The 20,967-nt window shown below is 39.5% G+C and overlaps 1 protein-coding gene across 1 annotated transcript in view; it reads left to right on the top strand.

Annotated features, from left to right (window-relative positions):
* The window catches only part of PLXND1 (plexin D1), a 222,509-nt gene that overhangs the window by 52,842 nt on the left and 148,700 nt on the right, over positions 1 to 20,967 (top strand). Inside the window, exons 2-4 of the mRNA XM_089512571.1 lie at positions 2,681 to 2,857; positions 8,623 to 8,754; positions 13,377 to 13,477. Coding sequence (XP_089368697.1) covers positions 2,681 to 2,857; positions 8,623 to 8,754; positions 13,377 to 13,477 — 410 coding nt within the window. The remainder of the gene's footprint in view (positions 1 to 2,680; positions 2,858 to 8,622; positions 8,755 to 13,376; positions 13,478 to 20,967) is intronic.

Here is a 20,967-nt window from a genome sequence, read left to right as displayed (position 1 = left end):
CAAATGGGACTCTGCACAGTCATGGAATCCATAAGGATTCCCTAGAAAAATTCCAGTTACAGGTAAGTAACCTTTAAAAAAAATAACAATAAAGCTGTGATTGGCCTTTTATTGTTTACTGAATAAACAGCTTTGGGGAGAGTCAGTATATGTTGACTCCCAACACACGTGCAAAAAACAAACCTTGATTTTGCTGTTTGATACAGTGGGCCCTTGGTATTCACTGGGATTTGGTTCCAGGACTCCCCATGGATATTAAAATCTGCGGATGTGCAAGTACCATTATATACAATGGCGTAGTAAAATGGTCTCCCTTATATAAAATGGTAATATCAGAGTTTACATTTCTGAATTTATATATTTTTAAAATATTTTCAAGCCATGGTTGGTTGAATCCATGGATCAGGATTCCGTGGATATAGAGGGCCTACTATATAAGTGATGCCATTTTACTATGCTATTGGATGTGACTGGACATGAGCATCCATGAATTTTGGTATTCATTTTGGATGATGCAATGAAACCCCAATGGATACCAATGGTCCACTATATTTTAGCATGAGTTTTTGTGGATTTCATTCACTTCACCAAATGCAGGACAGAGTGATGTTAAAGCCTCAGGATATTAAGTATATTTATACATTTGTGGGAATGGGATAGAATGTAATCAGAGCCAGAAAGGTGGAACCCTCACCTTAAATCGTAAATGTGCTATTTGTGTTTTTTCAGATCTTTATATTTCCAGAAGTGAGTTTCCTTGGGGTCAAAAACTTGTCTGAGAGATTCCTTTTGTTATTTGTGCAGTTGTGAGGACTCATTTATTAATATATATAAGTACCGTGGAACCACTATCTTTGTTCATACCTCTGTGGATGAATTGAAATTTGTGTATACAACTGTATTTAGCTGTTTGTCTTTCCAGAGTTCCTTTGTAATTTCCTTGTAATTTCTTTGTAAATCCCATATTTTATGTTGAGGAGGTTTGAAATACAATTGGTTTTGGGGTACTGCTATTTCTAATATCAGATTTATATCCATTTATCCTCTTGTGTAAAGATTGTCCTGTTTGTCCAATGTAGAATATAGAGGGATGTTGCTGATATAGGATGGCACATATCACATTGGAGAATAAGCAAGTAAATATTCTCCTGATATTGTGGGTGATATTAGCCCCTAAAATATTGTTCCCAGAGTAGATGTGGGGAAAGGGTTGGCATCTGGGTTTGTAGCAGGGTTTACTTCCAAATAGTGTGTATGTTGTTTTTGTTTTTGTTGTTGTGTGCCTTAAAGTCCTTTCTGACTTGTGGTGCAGGGATGTAGCTAGGATTTTAGGAAATTCCCACACTTAGACCACTACATCATGCTAGTTCTTAGTAGTATATATAGTACCTTGAAATTAGAATGTTAGTTGTCATGAGATGAACTGGACACAACTATGAACATACTAATAATTCCAGTAGTGTGGAATAGTTACAGTGTGCATTGATTGAGAGACTACTTACACAAATTAAATCATGGATCTTTACAATGTATAATATTAGCTTTGACTGTTTTATTTTCTTCCACTGGGACAAATATAATCTATTGAACAATATATTTTAACGAACTGTTATGCACATCTGTGTTACACCAAACTGTTTCAGTGACAATTGAAAGAGGAGTCATTCTCAGTTCTGCATATAACAAGATTAAATAGCCATCCATATTTATACCAAATTCAAAATATTCCCATTTTTGTGATTGATTTTATTTCCTATATTTTTTAATATTTACATTTTCCTTGTAAACCACACATGGAATATGGTGGAAGAACAGTATGGAAATATGTATATTAAATAAATAGTAAATAAATAAATATGCAAAGGGATCTTGCAACACTTTTGAGACTAACTTGTAACTATAAGTTTTTGTAGATGTGGTCTACTTCCTCAGATGCATAGAAGTCTACAAAAGCTTACGCTACAAGTTATTTCACACAGTCTCAAAGGTGCTACAAGATCCCATTAAGGCAAAATCTCACAAGGTGGCACAAAACAATCTTAACAGAAGTAAAAAAAAAAATGACATCTTGACTTATTTCTATGCAGGAACATTATTTATGCAAGATAAGAATCTGCTTAAGAATCTACCTTGTCATCTATTTGTTTGTTGTTGTTTCCTGGAGCTACCTTTGCTGTTTTTTTAAAAATAGAGAACAATAGAGCTACATTTAATATAATATTAATGTACAGTACATTACTACAGGCACTTATAGGTGAGAATCCTGTTGGTGCACTACTCTGGTTATGATAGTAGGAGGAGAAAGACGACATGTACAACAGTGTTACAGAAAGTAAGGCACTTGAGAGATAGGTTGACCCAAGCCATTAGTTTTTAACTGCTGTTCCTCACCACTGTACCTCTTTCTGAGATCTGTGGGGTTAATTATAATTGCATAATGGAAACACAACCACATACTCACGCGCGCACACATACACACTACCAGTGAGACAAATTATATGTTATATTTTACACATATGCATTGCCCTGTCCCAAAAAAATTCCAAGCAGCCTGTTATATCCCAGGGCCAAACCAATAACTCACATCACTATTGTACAACCCAGGAAAAGTACAGCCACTAGCAGGGTTCTGTCTGTAGTGTTCAATCATGTATTTACTAAAGTCTTCTTCTCTTTTCAGTTGCAACCAGAACAGTTGGATTGTGGTGCAGCACATCTCCAGCATCCTCTGTCAATACTGCAGCCTATCAAAGCCAAGCCAGTGTTCACTTCACCAGGGCTTACATCAGTGGCAGTCTCCAGCGTCAACAATTACACAGTTGTATTTCTGGGAACAGCCAATGGAAGATTGCTTAAGGTAAACATAACAGGATACATAACAGGATACCAAGCATCTTATGTGTCACAAACAATAATAGGATATGGCATTTTTCCATTGTGAACCCCTTAACATAGGCCCTTGACAATAGGCAGCCAGCCATACTGAGACAATTTGAAAGCTATTGAACTGCCGCCTCTCCTTTATGTTTTTATCATCCATAGTAAAAAGGGTCAATCTAGTTTAGTTCTTACATTGGTAGCTGCCAGGTACCTGTTGAAAGAAGAAGCTTGTTTTAGTAATTCTGGTCTACCTTATTGTTATGGAATACTGAACCACTAAACTATTGTCACTGTCTCTGCTTTCTGCATTTAATTTCCCTGTGATCCCACAATTTACCCTTCCTCAATTGTGTATACTGTATGTAAATACAGGTATACCTCAGATATGTTCCTGGACATTGCTTCTTTAACAGAAAATTTTGGAGACAGAAATAACATAGAACGAATAAGGATAGGTTGTTACACCAAAAAAAAAAAAAGCGCAGGTCAACATGTTTTGTTCAAAGCATTCAAATATACACACTAACCTTGCTTAAGTAAACCAAAAAATGTTGAGCCTTCTAGAGACTTCTTGAAGGATTCTTCCAAAATGTGGCCAGCAACACATTCTCTCAACAGCCTTTATTTTTCTTTTGATTGATTGATTGATTTATATCTCTTTTTTTCTCTCAAAACTGGGACTATAAGCAGATTTCAATTTCAATGGCCAGAATTACCAACCTCTGCTTTCTTAACATATTGGAGCAGGGCTAGGAGGCAAGCTTCTCTGTTGTCCCCTTTTCTCTCTGTTTTGCTGATCACACATGATCAATAAAGGGATTTTGGAGGTAGCAGCTATTTATTTTGCTTGTTGTAGGCATGTCTACACAGTTACAGTAGGATCTGCTAGAGTAGAATTCCATTCTTTACAGGTTCAAGCTTTTATTGCATTATTTACAGCAGACAGACTGCTGCAACAGAACACTGACAGTTGGTGTTTCTCCAGCCTTCCTCCACCATCTTCCCAGTGCCAGTACTGGTAAAAAACGTCCAGCTAGACAGAAGACAAGGAGAAAAGAGTGCTATGGGTCATAAAATACTTTGTAAAATAGAGCTTCTTTGTCAGTGACTTTGTTGACTGGAGTAGGTTTGTAATGAATGTCTGGATAATCATGTACCTAATGAAGTGGTCTATCATCCACAAAACTGCAAACTATAATAAATTTGTTAGTCTTTAAAGTACTACAGGTTTCTTTGTTGGTTGAATTATTTTCAGAGTAGATTTTCAAAGTAGCTATAAGAGGTCCTGAGTGCTTGTGGCTGTTAAAGATCCCATGCACTTCTCATAAATAGTAAAATGGTAATTTATGCACTTTTGCTAAATAACATTTTTTGTAAATGTACTTTCTAAACCTCAAAATCCCCAAGCACTTTCTTGAATGTACAATAATATTTAATTATTTGACATTTTAGATCAACCAAATTTCTCTCCCACCAACTGATTGGCATTATTGAGTGTGCTACCCTTGCCAAATTGTAGATAAACACTTGAATACTATGTTATAGGCCAAGTATATTCAGTTGTCAACTTTTTGGCCTACTCATATAACTTTAAAGGATGGAACTTGCCATAATATAGCCTAGAGAGTGTAAAATAAATGGCATAAGGTTTAATTGAGGCAGTTAGCTCTGTGAGAGTATGTCTGTATCAGTCAGGATAATTAAGGAATTGATTACAGTCTGTGTTCTGTAATGTAAACAAAGATAAGAAATACCTCCACGATTGTATACTACCCTCACCCTGTGAGATGTGACATAAGACAAGTGTGCAAAAGGTGGAGTTAAAGGTAATAGATGGGTTTTAAACAGAGGAGCAAAGACAGTGAACCTCTCTGGTATGGTCTGTGTTGATTGGTCAGCAGCAGTGCTGAGAGGACATAAGGAGAGAATAAAAAGAAGCCGAAGAAGTAACTCTTATCAGACTGCCTTATGACTGGTCTACAAAGCAAAAGACACTGTTGATAAACAGTGGCCTCAGATCCTGATAACCCTGACAAGCTGCCCTAAAATGCTGACTTATGCTGGTAAAGCTATAAATATACTTATGTAGTAATGCATGTTATGAAGGTTTAACAAGGAGATTAACCCTTGAATACCATGTTTCACGGAAGTCTGTTAGACCTATGTAATGCCTCAGACAGATGAGAATGTATAGCTGAATAGCAATAGCAATAGTAAGTACATCTCTATACTGCTTTTCAGTGCATTCAAGTACTCCCTAAGCGGTTTACAATGTGTAAGCTAATTGCCCTCAACAAGCTGGGTACTCATTTTTGTGACCCTGGAAGGATGCCAGGCTGAGATGACCCTGAGCCCCGGGCTGGTCTTGAACCATAAACCTTGTGGTTTGTGAGTGAGTGGCTGCAGTACAGGCATTTAACCACAGCACCCCCGGGGCTCATCACTGAAGGGATTATAGTCCAGGTTGTATTATTAAGACAGTTCAGGGTGGTGGTGGTGGTGGAGGTGATGATGATGATGGTTATGTATAATAGTTTAGCTGTTAATTGTTACCAAGCCTGTTAAAGAGATGAATAGAGAGAAAATGTTCTATGAAATGTCCTGATGAAGCAGTAACATTTTTATGGCCATAACATGATGTAATGAAATGTATGATACTTTATATACTTGTAACGGAGTACAGTGAAGCTAAAGTGTACAGACATTGCTATGTCTGTGTTTCTTCCTAAGGAGAATAAATGCATATAATAAAACAGCCTAACAGTACCAAAGAGCCTGCTCTCTGCTTAGGTTATCTAGATTTTTTCATATTAGTTCTAGCATTTCTCAATTGCCCATAAATGACTATTTAATAAGTTGGTGATTTAACTGCAGCAGCTCCCTCTTCAGAGTGGTTTTAGTTGCTCCTTGTCCCATCCTGGGTTCCACCTGAAACAGGAATGGTTCCCCAAGACATGTCTTAGACTGACAGGTAGAGGATCCTTGACACTTGTCTGTTATTTCTGAATTCTGTCTGGGGTCACCTGTATAAACCTTTCATCCCTAATTGCCCAACTCATGATAGTGGTTAAACCAGACAGACCAAATTAAGGTCAACATTCTACTTGAGCATTCTTAAGTCTTGGAATTCCAGGCTACTTATATGCAGCAGACGGGACAAAAGAAGTGGACAGAGGCTGCTCTGGCCCCGATCACTCTGGGACAGCAGCGACTGGATGCCGTGGTCCTGAAGCTGACTGCTGCAGTAGTCCTAAACGGGCTGCCAGTAGGTGCAGCTTTTTGCTGTTCCTTTTTGGGCTGGCTGTGGGCCACCTTATGCAGCCTTGGAGTGATTTCCAGGTAGTTTGGGAGTATATGTCATTTGAACACCACACCCTCAAAGCTCCCAAAAGGCTCTTTATTTAGGCCTTGTGTTTCAGGCCTGTCTCTCTCACCCTGCCTGTCTTCCATAAAGCATGTGCTTCTCTAGGTAAGATGCTGAAACATAGTACTACTATGTAGTACTTTTTCTCTTCTTAGCTGTTCTTCAAGAAGAAGAACAAGTCTAAATTATGCACAAGTGTTCATGAATAAAATTACCTTACAAAGAAGATTTTGACTGCTAGCACACTGCAGAATTAATGCAGTTTTATACCACTTTAACTGTCATGGCTCCATCCTATCAAATACTGGGATTTGTAGCTTGTAGTGGCACCAGAGCTGTCTGAGAAGACTAAATATCTCACAAAATTACAGATCCAAAAATTTCATAGTATTGAGTTATTGCAGTTAATGTGATGTCAAACTGCCTTACCTTTCAAGTGTAGATGCTGCCTAATTCTTACTAAGTGCATTAGTTACTCTGCTTGAGAGATCCAGTACAATCCCTCCTATTTCCCACTAGTTGATAGGACAATGTGGCCAAAGTTGTGCTGATGTAGAACATACATGATCACACAACTGATAATATAATTAAAGAATTCCTGCTTGTTAAATGTAAGACTAGCATGTTGGTCCATGACCCTTTCCACTTAAACAAAAAATTCATCACTTGAGAAGCTTACTGCATAAGCATTTATTCTCCAGTAAAAAGCAATTGGATATGGTTTTAAGCTCTATAGTGATATACAATATCTACTAATTTTTAACTTTTAATCAGCACTTGTGGCTGTAGCGCAATCAAGATGCCATTTAATATATTGCAGAAATAAATGTCTGTAGCTGAAATGCTATTGCAGAGCTTTTAGTTATTAACAATGACCTCTTATAAATTGTGCCCTGCCTTGATTGGTACTTGTAAAAGACACAAGCAGATGCTCACACACATTCATGCTGGTACACTCTCTCCTTTGAATAAACACTTACTGATTGGTCCTTCCTATTGCGCAGCTATAGAGGTAGCATTGGAAGCATGTATATGATATGCCTATTTTATCTATGTTGAAACAATAGAAGCCAAGATTTAAGGCACTATAAATATGTCTTCAAGTTGAGAACAGCCACAAGCTACAATACTCCCTATATATACCACTTACTGAAGAAAAGGTTTGCCAATTGAAATAGCGATTTGTTGTAGCTGCTTCAATAGTAAATCTATTAAGTACATGTCACCCCTTAAGGAAAGACATGACTAGAATCTGCTTTGTATCAGTCTGGAGATAATAACACATAATGTGGAATATTAGATCAGAAGGGAGGGCGGGTGTAGAAGAGAAGGGAATCCAATTTCTTCCACGGCTTTCCAAATGTTCCTAGCAGGAAGGTGGGAAAGATAGCTGAGGCTCTCTGGGCTGATATTTGCTTGAAGGCACAGGTTACACAACATAGTGCTAGGCATCTGGCTGCAGAATCAGCAGCACAGGACAGTGGGTGCAGATACATTCCTTACACCGTTAGTGTTCACACAGTAGTAACAGTCCTTCCATTATCATATTAGTTTTATCTGCTAAGCCTCCATTAGAGAAAGGCTCCTGGCTGCTCTTTGCTGGGATAATTTGTTCAGATAGTGGTAATCTAATTCTACTACACAGCTGCACAACCAGAAGCTTTTTTACCTTGGGGGCTCCTTGTTACTTGGCATGGAATACAGAATACTTGGTATGAGTTATAATTCAGGTTTTCCATCCAAGACAAGAGAATAAAAGAGGCATAAGCAATGTTCAGCCAGTTCCCCAAGCAGCAATTATGATTTCCTATCACATAGGGAATTAATCTGATCCGGTAAATTATCAAGTACACCACAGAATGACATTTCACAGGGGCCATTATCAATGGCACATTCAAGAGATTCATTAGCAACAAAAAAAAGCAGCCATGCTTCCAGAGCTGTGTGAAAGGATAGGATATTTGAGCACTCTGTGAGAAGACAGATCTTTTTGGCTAAGACATAGTAGTACTATTAATATATATGAATATTTTGTTAAACTATCCTACTGTTTTGACAACATAGGGACATAGTAGTTCCAGCCTGAGAGCATTACAAGATGGCCTTCACATTTCCTCCTTTCATGCTAGGTCTAGATAAAGCAGGGTTAGCTACCAACTCTTGCTTTTTACCTTGTCCATTGCTACAGAATTCTTAGTAATGCTTTTTTGCACTAATGTTATTCATAAATTGTAATTTCCATATACCACTGAATGTAATACTAATAGCTGTGACATAAACAACTAGCAAAAGGAACAATGTCTCTTATTTTCCTTCTTCCATAAAAAGAAAAAAAAAGCTTATGATTTTAGGCTGATCCATCTTTCTCTCCGTGGCAGATTAACCTGAACAGTTCTATGGATGTGATGAGCAGAGAATCAATTACTGTGGCTTATAGTGAGCCTGTCCACCCCGTCATGCAGTTTGATCCTTCCGATTCTAGCTACCTGTATTTAATGACTTCTCACCAGGTAAGACAGTTTTGCAAAACATATTCTCTCAACACCATGTATTCAGTAGAACTAGGGAAGAATACAGATATTATGGAGATCAGTGGAGATAAGAAGCTGTAAAAATATGACCCTGATCAAGTGTCCAAATGATCAGGTGTGTCCAAATGCTTTTTATATCATTTATTCCTTTTGAGTTTTTAACTTCTAGGCAGCTGATATTATAAAGCCTATCTTACATAATGTCCTGAAAATAAATGTCTTTGATATAATTGTCTTATTGGTAATATCTACTTTCATTTTGGGGCAGATCATGAAAATACAGATATACCTCTTATTTCAGTTTTTCAGTCTAGTTCTGGATACAATTGTCATTGAATATAGTAAGTCCCTGCTATATTGTTCATTTGTAATTTCTTGAAAGGTAAGAGATATTCATGCTCTCATTTTTTGTAAATGTAAACAATAAATTAATTTAGTTATCACAGAATTTTAGCACAATTTGTTGTGCTAAAATGGTTACTGTAAGAGACCTTTCTCAGTACACAGTTCTGTGTAATCAAATAGAAACCATTGTGCATAATTATCTGGCACATAAAAGGTTCTCTTTTTGTAATTACTTCTTTCATGGTGTCTCAAAACTGCTAGATGAAGAGAAACAAATTTTTGAGGCACTAGTGATCTAACCTGCATTCTTTTTAAATCTGCTGAAACAGATGTGCAACCAGTAATTTTATAGTTGGTATTTAAATTCTCCAGCTGTAATTCCTTACACAGTGCCCATTCCCACTGTGCAGAACTTATGAGAGTCCTCTGAGGGCAATATAAATTTTTGCTGTATCCCACCAATATATCAGAACATAAGAGTTTACCCAGCATAGGTCACACTGTCCTGTCAGCAAGCACTAAGAGCACAAGGCATCAATTGATAACATTCATCTCTTCGCTGCCTAACTTTGTGCCCTCCCACACACACACACACATAGATACTTAGTTTTTGAGAAATTTGCCAAGGTAGAAGTAGCAGATAGTCTAAACAGTAACTTTATTGAGAACCTTTTTGACAGAAAATTGCATTCAAGTTATATAAATTTAATAATTAAAAAATAGCATGACCAAAATTCCATGGAAAAGCTATGGTTATGGCTGAAATCATAGCTGGCACCATGTTATATAATTGCAATGTTGTAAATCCAAAATAGTTTTGTTAGTTTACCACAATAAACACTAGAAGTGACTTCCAAAGCATACATGCAGCACCCCACCACCACACCATACACACACAACAGAGGAATTTCTGAAGCCCTCAAGAGTGAGTGATGATGTGTCCAGCCCTCACCTGGTAGTGGTGTACCCTGCTCTGGGCATCAGGGCAGTGACAGGGCTGTTGTTGTCTTATAGCCTTGAGAGATGCAGCTGCATCATCATAGCTGTATCTCCCAGTGCAGGATCTCAGCCAAAACGTTGTTGCCGTATTGCTGAAATTATACAGGTTTGATTCTGGTCAGGTTCTGCATAAGAGGCTTCATGGAAACCCTTTGTATGCCCCCTTTAAATTTTATTGGAGAAATGTGTGTGTGTGTGTGTGTGTGTGTGTGTGTGTGTGTATGCCTTCAAGTCAGCTGTTGACTTATTATAAATTTAATAGTGTTTGTTTAGGCAAGGAATACTGTGGAGTGATTTTGTCAGTTCCTTCCTCTGAAATGTAACCTACAGCACCTGGTATTTGTTGATGGCCTCCCATTCAAGTACAATCCATGGCTTATCCTGCCTCACTTCCAAAATCAGATGGGATCAGGTGCCTTTAGGGTATTTAGGCCCCCTTTTCGACAAAATACATAAATACAATTATAATTATAAATGTATCCTGGTACAGTACCTGCAACTGGAAACAGGATCACAGCCCTGGCTCATGAAGATCTACCTGTCTGTTGTTCAGTTCTAGTTAAGACTAAAAGGAATGGCAGAGAATTGCCTAGCAAAACTATGGCCCGTTACAGATGGGCATACAAGTACATGCTCAGCATGTACTAGGGTTAGAAAGGGGCATCCCTTCCGGATGCCCCCAACCCTAGTACGTGCTCAGCACATACAAAATAGCAGCTCCCGTTCCACACGGGGGCCACCATTACAACGTCACGACCGCACCGCCTCTAAACGGGGCGGCACGGTTGTGATGTAGTGGGGCCATGCGAGGGTGCCTAGAGTGCCCTTTCTGCGGCCCCAGAAGGAGCTCCATTTCGGAGCTCCTTCTGGGGTTTGTGTCGCAGGGCGCAGCCTTTACATGGCAGCGCCCAGCGACGCAGAGGAGAAAGGGGCCAAGCGACCCATTTCTCCTCCTCCCCGCCATCGCCGGGTGTCCTTGGGGCTTGAAGCCCCAAGGACACCCCTTTCCAGGCCTTTTGCCGCTTCCCCGCGGCCTGGAAAGCGGCGGATTGGGGCCTCGGAGGCTGCCGTTCTGGCAGCTGAGGCCCCGATACAGCGGGGAAAGGGGCGGGTGCAGGCCGCCCCAAACGGGCAGTCTGTAACCCACCCAAGTTTTCTGTAACAGCTGGGTCTTAGCTCCTCTATAAAAAAAACTTCCTGGTCTGGTATCAAAATATCACATCTCCATAAATGGTGCCGCCCTGACTTACTGGGGCTGGCCTGGTTGCTGCTGGGGGTTGGGAGCCGCTTATGCCAGGGCCTGGTAGGCCTGCTCGGGCCCCTAGCATGGCTTGCTGGGGCCAGGCAGGCCTGCTGCTTTGGAGGATTGGCTGCCACAGTCTCCCGGGCCAGCTGATTGGTTTAAGGGGCCAGGTAGGCGGTGTCACCTCCTTTTTCCTGCCCCTGATTGGTAGTTAGGCCTATATAAGGCCACGTGGCATCCTGTGTGGGCGCCATTCTTTCTCAGGTCTCCCTCCCTTGGTTCAGGGTGCTGTATTGTCGCAACTTTTGGTGGGAGGTTGCATAGATCCTGGATCTGGTGGGTGGTTTCCAGGGCTGCATAGCACTGGATCGGGAGTCCTTCGGGACCTGGGAGCGCTAAGGGCATGCAGTGTGGCAATTACGGGGGCCACATCGATTCAACATCTCCCAGTAACTAGGGGCTCAACTGAGAACATGCGATCGACCGGTTGCATGTCTTGAGAGGGCATTTTCGTTGCCCCTATGTCATCCCAAAGCTAGGCTGTGACCAAGCAATTCGGTTCATTGACCAACCAGGGTTGATCGATGTCAGATCCGAACCTTATGATTTTGGCCAACCCTACCTCTGTGCTGTTTGGTTGAATAAAGTTGTGGCCTTTCCTCCAACCCTGTGTTTTGGTTTTCATTGGTGACTTCCCTCTGCAGCAAATGTTATTTTTCAGAAATTTATTTTTCCCAGAATGATAATTAACCAGCAAAGAAAGAATTCACTTTATGTGTTAATGACATGTTCTTACAAGAAGACTGGCTTTTCTCTCTTCTATCAAAATCTTCCCATGGTATAATTTACTCAAACACCTTCCAGCCCCAGAGGACTACCTACTTAAAACTGAAAAGTTTTGTTTAAGAAGGGAGCTAACATTAGCTAGATTCAAGCTAATACCCTCCATAATTTTGGATGGCAGACTAGCTAAGCTTTCTTACCATTTATGCTACTGTCGTAGTGGTCTGTGGTCTGGATGTAGTTGAGGACCTCCATCATTATTTTTTTAGTCACAAGGAATCAGAGGAAAATACCTTGTTGGGTTCCTATCAGTTAAAAATAATTGTTCAGTCTGCCAAAAAGTAAAATGTTTGCTTTTCAATAAAGATTCTCATGTTACTTGAAAAGTTGCCAATTTCTTAGTGGCTTTAGCAAAACCCAGCCTAAGTCTAAGGCATTCCCAAAGTCTGAAGTCTTACTGTTCCAAAGATTTTATTTTGTATTTTTAATTTTTACTGGTAAGATTAGTAGTATTAGAAATGGAGTTGGAAATTCTATGTTATATTTTAACTTTGTTATTTGTATAACTGCTTTGATATTGCATTGTGATGACCAATGGTTACAAGCAATTAACTTGAACAGTTATGAATGTAATTAGCAAATAATTAAGAGGAAAACCCAGCCCTTGAAAAGATTATCTGTCTTTTGCACACTGCAACTAAATATTAGGCACTTGTTCAGGACAATTTAGACTTTACAGATTACCCTGGTTGGGAGATTCCATTGCTTGTACTGTATGTATGTGTGTCTTCAAATCATTTTGGACTTATGGTGACATTAAGGTGATCCTATTATGGCTATCCTGCCAAGATTTATTCAGAGAGGGTTTGTGATTGCCTTCTTCTGGGGCTGAGAGTGTGTGACTTACCCAAGGTCACCCTCTGAGTTTTCATGGCCAAGTGAGGACTTAAACTCTTGATATCAAAGTGAGAGCATTTCCAACTTACAAATGCCAGTTCTTTCAAAGGAAGAGCATTCCCACCTGCAGAAGCCACTTCTTCTATAGGAAAAGAGGCTTTCTTATGGGTGGAAAATTTTATAGCTAAAAGATTAAAATCCTAGAAATTCTGTGTAAGCATTTATTCAATTGTTGTTCCACTATTTATTTGATGGATTAATGTAGTGATATGTCTCAAACTGTGTGGTTGTTTTAAAATTATGCTGTCATGGGTCATTTTTTCCCCTTATACAGATAGCCCGTGTAAAAGTAGCTGCCTGCAATCAATATACTGTGTGTACAGAGTGCTTGGCTGCCGCTGATGCTTACTGTGGATGGTGCACCTTGGAGACCAGGTGGAATATTTTTGTACACTACAAGCCTCTTAGTAAAATCTACTCTGGGAAGAAATGTTAGTGTCAGTATTAAGGGAAATTACTAGTCTTGTCATTTTCATCACTCTGTGCCTTACTCTTGTAACAGTGCTAGAGTTGTTTACACAGTCTTTGACAATCATTTCTAATTTTCATTGCTTATTTTGAAGTAGTAATTATCACGGTAAAAACCTACACTTTGAAAAGGCATTCAGGATACATTATGTGAACAATTAACACTTTTTCATAAGGCTATCTTCTTCATAAGCATAATTGTTTATGAAGAAGAAATTCATAAACAATTAAAACTACATCACAATAAAATAAGCTGTAACAGACAATATTGAATTTGACAAGAATAAAAAAAGTTCAGTCTCTAATTAAAATCACTGTTGGTATTATGATGCCATACAATAGATGTTTTAGATAGATTTGTCGAGGTCATTTTGAAGTAGCTTCATTTAAATCAAAATAATCTCAAGAAGATGCATGTGATAATAACGGGTACTACAAAATTAGGATGAGATTAAAAAAAACTTTTCACTAGGTATTTTAAAGGAGCAACATAAAATTGGGGAATAAGTGGCTTTTAATTTATTTATTTTTAGTCCAATATATTATCCAGTGTAATCATGGAACTCTTTGCTTAGGAAACTCATGCACATGTCAGGAATATTTCAGTTATGCATTTCATTTATAATTCTTATATATATATATATTTATGTATACCTCGCTTTTGACTGAATAATGTTAGAACTCTCCTTATTCTGAATATTTGAGATGATGATGGTGTGCAGTCAGTAAATCTAGCAGTTTCTTTAAAAGTTACATTATTAGATTATAACTATTGAAAATGTGAGACTAACCTATTTGTAACCAAGACAAAATCAGAATTCCACAAAACAGTGATGCCTTTATTAGACCAGCTAAAATGTAACTGGCAACAGAAGTAACATCTGAGACAAAATCCTGTATGATTTTTCCCTTTTTTGACTGGTGAAGAATCCAGTGAAGCTTCAAAAGCTTGCATGATATATTCTATGCATGTTATTTGTTCCTGTTTTGTGGATTTGGGATATTTTTATATTTGGCTGCATGATAGCTATTTCTGAATATATTTTCTAAGCCAAGCAAAGCCACTCAGGATCAAGTCAATGGTCCCAAGGCCTATACTATCATGCACTTGGCACTAGGATGGATTGAATCAACCATATTTCAACTTGCCACATGTTGAATTAGTCTGTTGATGTAAAAGCAAAAAGGTTATTATTTGCTCCAGTTATTTATTTGTGCCCGGTGATATGGTTAGGAAATAAAATTATGAAAGTTCCTCATCTTATCAAATATACATCCTATTTGTTAGTACCATGAAAACATTTGATAAGGATTTTTTTATCACTGCAACTGCACTGCAGAAATAATCTGGTTTGATGCCACTTTAACTGCCATGGCTCAAAGCTATGGAATTCTGGGAAGTATAGTTAGCTGTGGCACCAGAGCTTTGCTTACACTATTGGCTAATATACATTTTATGGTCAACAATAATCCCAAGGTTCTTTTCACATGTAGTACTGCTGAGCCGCCCCGTTCTATGCCTGTGCATTTGGTTTTCGTGGCCTAAAAGTAAAATTTTGCATTTGTCTCCAGTGAATTTCATTTTATTAATATCTGCCCAAATTTCTACTTTATCTAGGTCCTTTTGAATTCTGTTCCTGTCTTGCAATTTGTTAACCACCCTCCAAACTTATGTCAAATGCTTATTAGAAGATAAGATTCCCAGGGTGACTTTGGTGGTTGCCAAATTCTTATCAGAGGAGGTCAAAATCAGAGAGCAGCTAACTTCCGTACTAGAAGAGAATGTCTGAAATAAGCTCTGTCTGTCTGAATTAATTAATTGTTCATTGTGCTTTTAATTTATTTTGTATGTTGTAAATTTGATTTTTTTTTGGCTCTCTGGACTGTAATAAAGAATGGTTGTAGTTTTAGCCCCCCTCCCAGTTTTGTGTCCTCTGCAAACCTGATAAGAATTCTTTCCATCCCACATCTAACTCACTGATAAAAATGTTAACCTGTTGTGGCCATGGAACAGAACCTTGAGGCATGCCTGTCATAACCTCTTTCCAGTTTGAATTGCAGTCATTGATGATGACTCTTTGAGCGTGGTTTTCAAACCAGTTATGCATCCATCTGACTGTGTTCCCATCTATTCAACATTTAATCAGTTTGTCAATCAAAGCATTATGGGGGATCTTATTAAATGCTTTGCTGAAATCAAGATAGATGTCAGTGATTCACAGCATTCCCACCATCTATTAAACTAGTGATGTGTTTGAAAAAGATTAAGTTTAGTCTAGCAGAATTTGTTCTTGACAAAACCATGTTGGTTCCCATTAGTTACTGCATTTTCATCGAAATACTTGCAGATGGACATCTGCATAATCTGTTCTAATATTTTTCCTGGTATTAAGGTGAGGCTGACTCATCTGTAGTTCCCTGGAATTTATTTTCTTCTTCCTTCCTTTCTTTCTTTCTTTCTTTCTTTCTTTCTTTCTTTTTGCCTTTTTAAAAGTCCTTTGGCACCTCATCTGTTCTCCAATAATTCTCAGAAATGATGGCAAGGGGTCCAGAAAGTACATTGAAAAGTTCTTTCACTACTTTGGAACAGGGACGTAGCTAGGATGTTAGGAAGTGGGGGGGGGGTCCAGACTAAGTGCCACCATTATAATGGGGCTTGGGTGCGGCGGCGCAGCAGCACACACCATTCGTTTTTCTAATGGAAGGGGGGGGCGTACCCCAAGAACCCCCCCTTGGCTACGTCCCTGTTTGGGATGTAGTTCCTCTGGCCCTGGAGATTTGAACTCATTTGGATTTGGGTTCATTAACTCCCTATGGATCCTGATTTGCAACCCAGATTCTTTGCCAAGGTCTCTGCTGCTGCATGGAAGTATAAAGTTCTCTTTTTGGAGAAAAATTAAAGCAAAATAGGTGTTGAGAGGTTCTGCCTTTCCATTGTAATCTGTTACCTTGGTCATTCTCTTGTCTTGAATGTATCTGGCATTCTGTTTCTCATTGCTTGCCTAGCCAGACTCAGCTGATTTTGAACATTAGCTTTCCTTATACTATTCTTGCAAGCTTAGGCTACACATCCGGGGTGATTTGTCTTTCCTTCCCTCCTTCCATTCCATATCCATACTCTTTTTTCTTTTCACTTACTCCTTGATTTTGCTGTGTACCCACATTAGTTTTTTTCAAATGTTTCTCATTTTTCTTCTTCCGTGAGATTGTTTTTGATTGTGCCTTTTGCAACTCTTTCTTCAAGAATTCCCTCCCTTGCTGGGTGTCCTTTTCCTTTAACATGTCTAGCCTTTGGGTTTCACCCAGTAAATCCCTGAACATGTTAAAATCAGCTTTCTTGAAATCCAGGGTCCGTGTTTTGACTATATTCTTTTTTGCCCTGCCCTATAATGCCCCATAGAATTGTGAATTCTAGCATTACATGGTCACTTCAGCATAAAATATTGACTACTTTGATCCAGCAGCCAACTCTTCTCTATTGGTTAGGGTTAAATCCAGGATTTCTCACCCCCTTGTTCCTTCCTCTCTCTTTTGAAATAAGAAATTACCTGCAAGGCACATCAGGAATTAGTTGGAGAGCCTATGCTTATCAGAGTTAATCTTCCAGCAGATAACAGGGTAATTGAAGTCCTCTATTACCTCTAATTTTTACATCTTTGAGATTTCTGAGATCTGTTTCTAAAAAGCATCATCCACCACCTCTTCTTGGTTTGGTGGCCTGTATTAAACTTCTACCACAAAGTTGCATTTCTTTCTTTCTCTAATTATTTTTACTCAAATACTCTCAACTGTAGAACTGAATTTGTCTTTAACTATAATGCTGCTCCCCCTCCTTTTCTTCCACATCTATTCTTTTTTAATACACTATACCCTTCATTTGTAATATTCTAGTCATAGGAGCCATCCCACCAGGTCTTCGTTATGCCTATAAAGTCATAATTATCTTCCTGCACTAAGACTTCTGGCTCTTCCCAAACTCTGTCCATTGGTGTGAAGCTTCCTTTATTTAACTTATAAATGCCCAGAGAAGTAAGTGAAGGGGGGGAGAAGTAATGCCTTGAAGTGGTCCTGGATTTTTTAATTTTACAAAATAATAAAATCTCCTTATAAGAAAGTGAAATGCGTAGCATGTTTCAGTAAAGATTTTTATTGAGGCCTTGCTCAAACAACAGAAAAACTATATGCTTAGAAAGATTTTAAAGAAAGTCTTCACTGAAACATATTGGACATTTTGCTATGTATTAAGGACATTACTACCATAAGCAATTTTTCAGTTCCATTTTGATGTGCTGACCTCCTTTTTTCTCTTTGATGCCTGTGCCTCAGCAGGACATCTTCAAAAAGACTATGGAAAGAGAGTCTCCACATTTGATGGATAGAAACTTTGTTTCCTTTGGAAAGGATCATAATATGGAGTGATGTCTTCACTGTAAAAAATTCATCATAGACCTGAAGAAAATGTCTTTGCACTTTGCTGTAGGAGAAGGCCTCGACTTGTTCTATTTTTTATTGGTGAACTGCAGTAGGGCTTGAATACTATGTTTTTATTGCCCCATGACTTAAATCTCAATGTCTTTGCAGCTTCTGAGGATTTGATACAGGCAGAAAAGGCCAGATTCTAAGGAGTTTATCACACAGGGCACTTACAGCTGCCCAAATGCTGCCCAAATGTTACCCAAACGTTTCAGAAGCGCTGGAGGTAGGATCATCCGTCATGCTTCTGAAACGTCGTAGAGGCTTCCGCTTCTCTTCTGTCGTGGAAGCATTCATGGGGAAGCCTCAAAAAAGCCATTTTATTAACTAAAATCCTGTTAATAAAAATAGCTTTTCTGAGGCTTCCCTGTGAACGTTTCCGCGACGGAAGGAAAGTGGGAAACCTCTATGACATTTCAGAAGCACAACGGATGATCCCACCTCAGGCACTTCTGAAACGTTTGGGTAACACTTGGGCAGCGTTTGGGCAGTGGTATGTGTCCTATGTGATAAACTCCTAAGCAATCTTAAGAGTGCAATTACAGCACTGAGCAGGTGGAGCAGAAAGGCTGGCTTACCTTCAGGGTTTCCAGATTTGCAGGGACAGCCTGTTGTCCACACCACTGGCTCCCACAATGGGCCAAACACCCATAGGCAGTCTGCACCACCCCCTTCTGTGAGGACAGACAAACAAAAACAGGACATTAACAGGTAAAAGCTGTGGGGCAGCATTGTTTTTTTTCTGTTCTGCCCCAAACACATGCACCCATGTGCCCACAGGGATGTTCTGCCAGTGGCCACCAATTATCTCCCTTGTCCCATCCTGCTGCTAGCTTATTCTGTGCAGCCGGCCACTTGACCACACAAGCATTGACTACCTATATGGCACATTAATGTACTCAGTGATACATTGGCACAGCATAATCTTGGAGTATGTGCCCTCTTTCCTCCCTTCTCCCATGACCGCTGTTGGCCCACCCAATTTGTTAATGTTTTATTAAATCCATTGTATTGTTGACAACCTGCCCTGTTAGTCATCATTTAACGTCTTGGGGTGTATAATGGGTCAGTGCTGCAGCACCACTCGTGCACATGTGTGATCAATTTGCAGGTGGATGACCAAAAAGCTATGGGCAGCAATGGTGTTGGTGCGATAGTTAGCACTTTCTGGAGCAAGCTGAGGGTTATTTTGCTGCAATGTTTAGCCCTGAAGCATGGCTTCATTCCAGTTTCTTCACATTTTGGTTGTGGGTGTCATTTAAACAGGTAGGGTTCAAAAGAGGGATCAACCTCTTCTTTTTGCTTATGTGAACAGCCTGATGGTCTAAGCTTCATCCAAGCACTTGGATCTTACTTTGAAGAAACACAGCTTCTTCTGACCCACCCATGGTAGCCCCAACTTCCACCCAATACAACCTCTGCTTTGAATGTCCTTAACTGTTATCTCAGGATGACAGTCAAAGCCTTTTTTGCTCTTCAGTTTATATAGTCCTGCATCTTTTTTTACAGAACAAAAGTTACACTAGCTTTCATATAGTGACATTCCTGATTGTACATTTCCTGATTATTTGAATTCTGAAAGCAAACATCAGAACTCAGCTGTAATCATTCTTGTCTCATGCCATCAGCAGCATCTTTTCCTTTGTATGGTAAAAGGAACAATGTATAGGTTTTACTTATTCGGGGATATGTTTTGCTGTCCCATGAGCTCTTGTTCCTTTTGTACCCCTCCCAGTATGAGACATTCTGGCCTCAGTACCAAAGTCTTGCCCACTCTGATTCCACCTCATCCACATTTAAGGCCACATTTTTGGGATGGGGGATTACTTGCATACCTGGCCCAGAGGGACCTTGAAACGGTGGTACATGCTCTGGTAACCTCTAGATTGGACTTCTGCAATGCGCTCTACATGGGGCAACCCTTGTACCAGATCCGGAAGCTACAGCTGGTACAGAATATGGCAGCCAGGCTGGTCACTGGTACTTCCAGGGCCAGCCATATTACACCTGTGCTTAAAGAGCTACATTGGCTGCCTATTCGCTTCCGGACACAGTACAAGGTGTTGGTGATTACCTATAAAGCCCTCCATGGCTTGGGCCCAGGATACCTGAAGGACCGCCTCTCCCCATACATTCCGCCCCGCACCCTCAGAACTTCTGAGCAGCAATTACTCAGGGTTCCAGGGGCTAGACTTACCTCCACGACGAGGAGGACATATTCCATCGCTGCCCCAACCCTTTGGAACACGCTGCCCACAGAGCTCCGCTCAGCTTCCTCCCTGGCTCAGTTTAGAAGGGATTTAAAAACCTTCCTATTTCGAGCTGCATTCCCCGAATAAAGCTCCAGATAGCCTTCCTTCCTCTCCTGTCGGCAAGATGGTCGGCTGATTGTGTTTTTAATTTGTTTTTAATATGTGTATATTGTTATTTGGCTGTTGTTTATTATTATTGTATATGATTTTATTATGTTGTTCACCACCCTGATCGATGGAAGGGCAGTATACAAATAAAATTTTTATTTATTATTATTATTTAAGAAGAAGAACACAGCAGCAACTCCTCTTTGCGCCATAATCCTCCCTCCCCCCCCCCACCTTCATATTTCCCCCCCTTTTCTGAACTTGGCATGGTAGCTTTTTCTCCCTTTTCAAATTATTCAATGGGAAAATAAAAGGGAGCACAAGGAATAGAATAGAATGGGATGGGACAAAGAGGATGTTCTTTAAAAATGCAAGGGGTGATATATAAGAGCAAAATGAAAAGGCTCTTTCAGTCTGCAGAACCTGGAATGAAAAGGAATTAAAGAGCCATTAGTTTGGATCAGCTCCAAACCTGTGGAACAAGACCCATTGAATTCTATGGAGGGTCATTGCTTAATGGATTTGGGATGACAGTCAGAGGCACACTTTCAAGGGAATAACTCT

Source organism: Sceloporus occidentalis, unplaced genomic scaffold, assembly GCF_023333645.1.
Source record: "Sceloporus occidentalis isolate IW3139 unplaced genomic scaffold, rSceOcc1.0.p SCAF_1, whole genome shotgun sequence".
NCBI classification, from domain to species: domain Eukaryota; kingdom Metazoa; phylum Chordata; class Lepidosauria; order Squamata; family Phrynosomatidae; genus Sceloporus; species Sceloporus occidentalis.
Note: the sequence above shows the minus strand (reverse complement) of the source record. Positions and strands in the feature narration are given on the sequence as shown.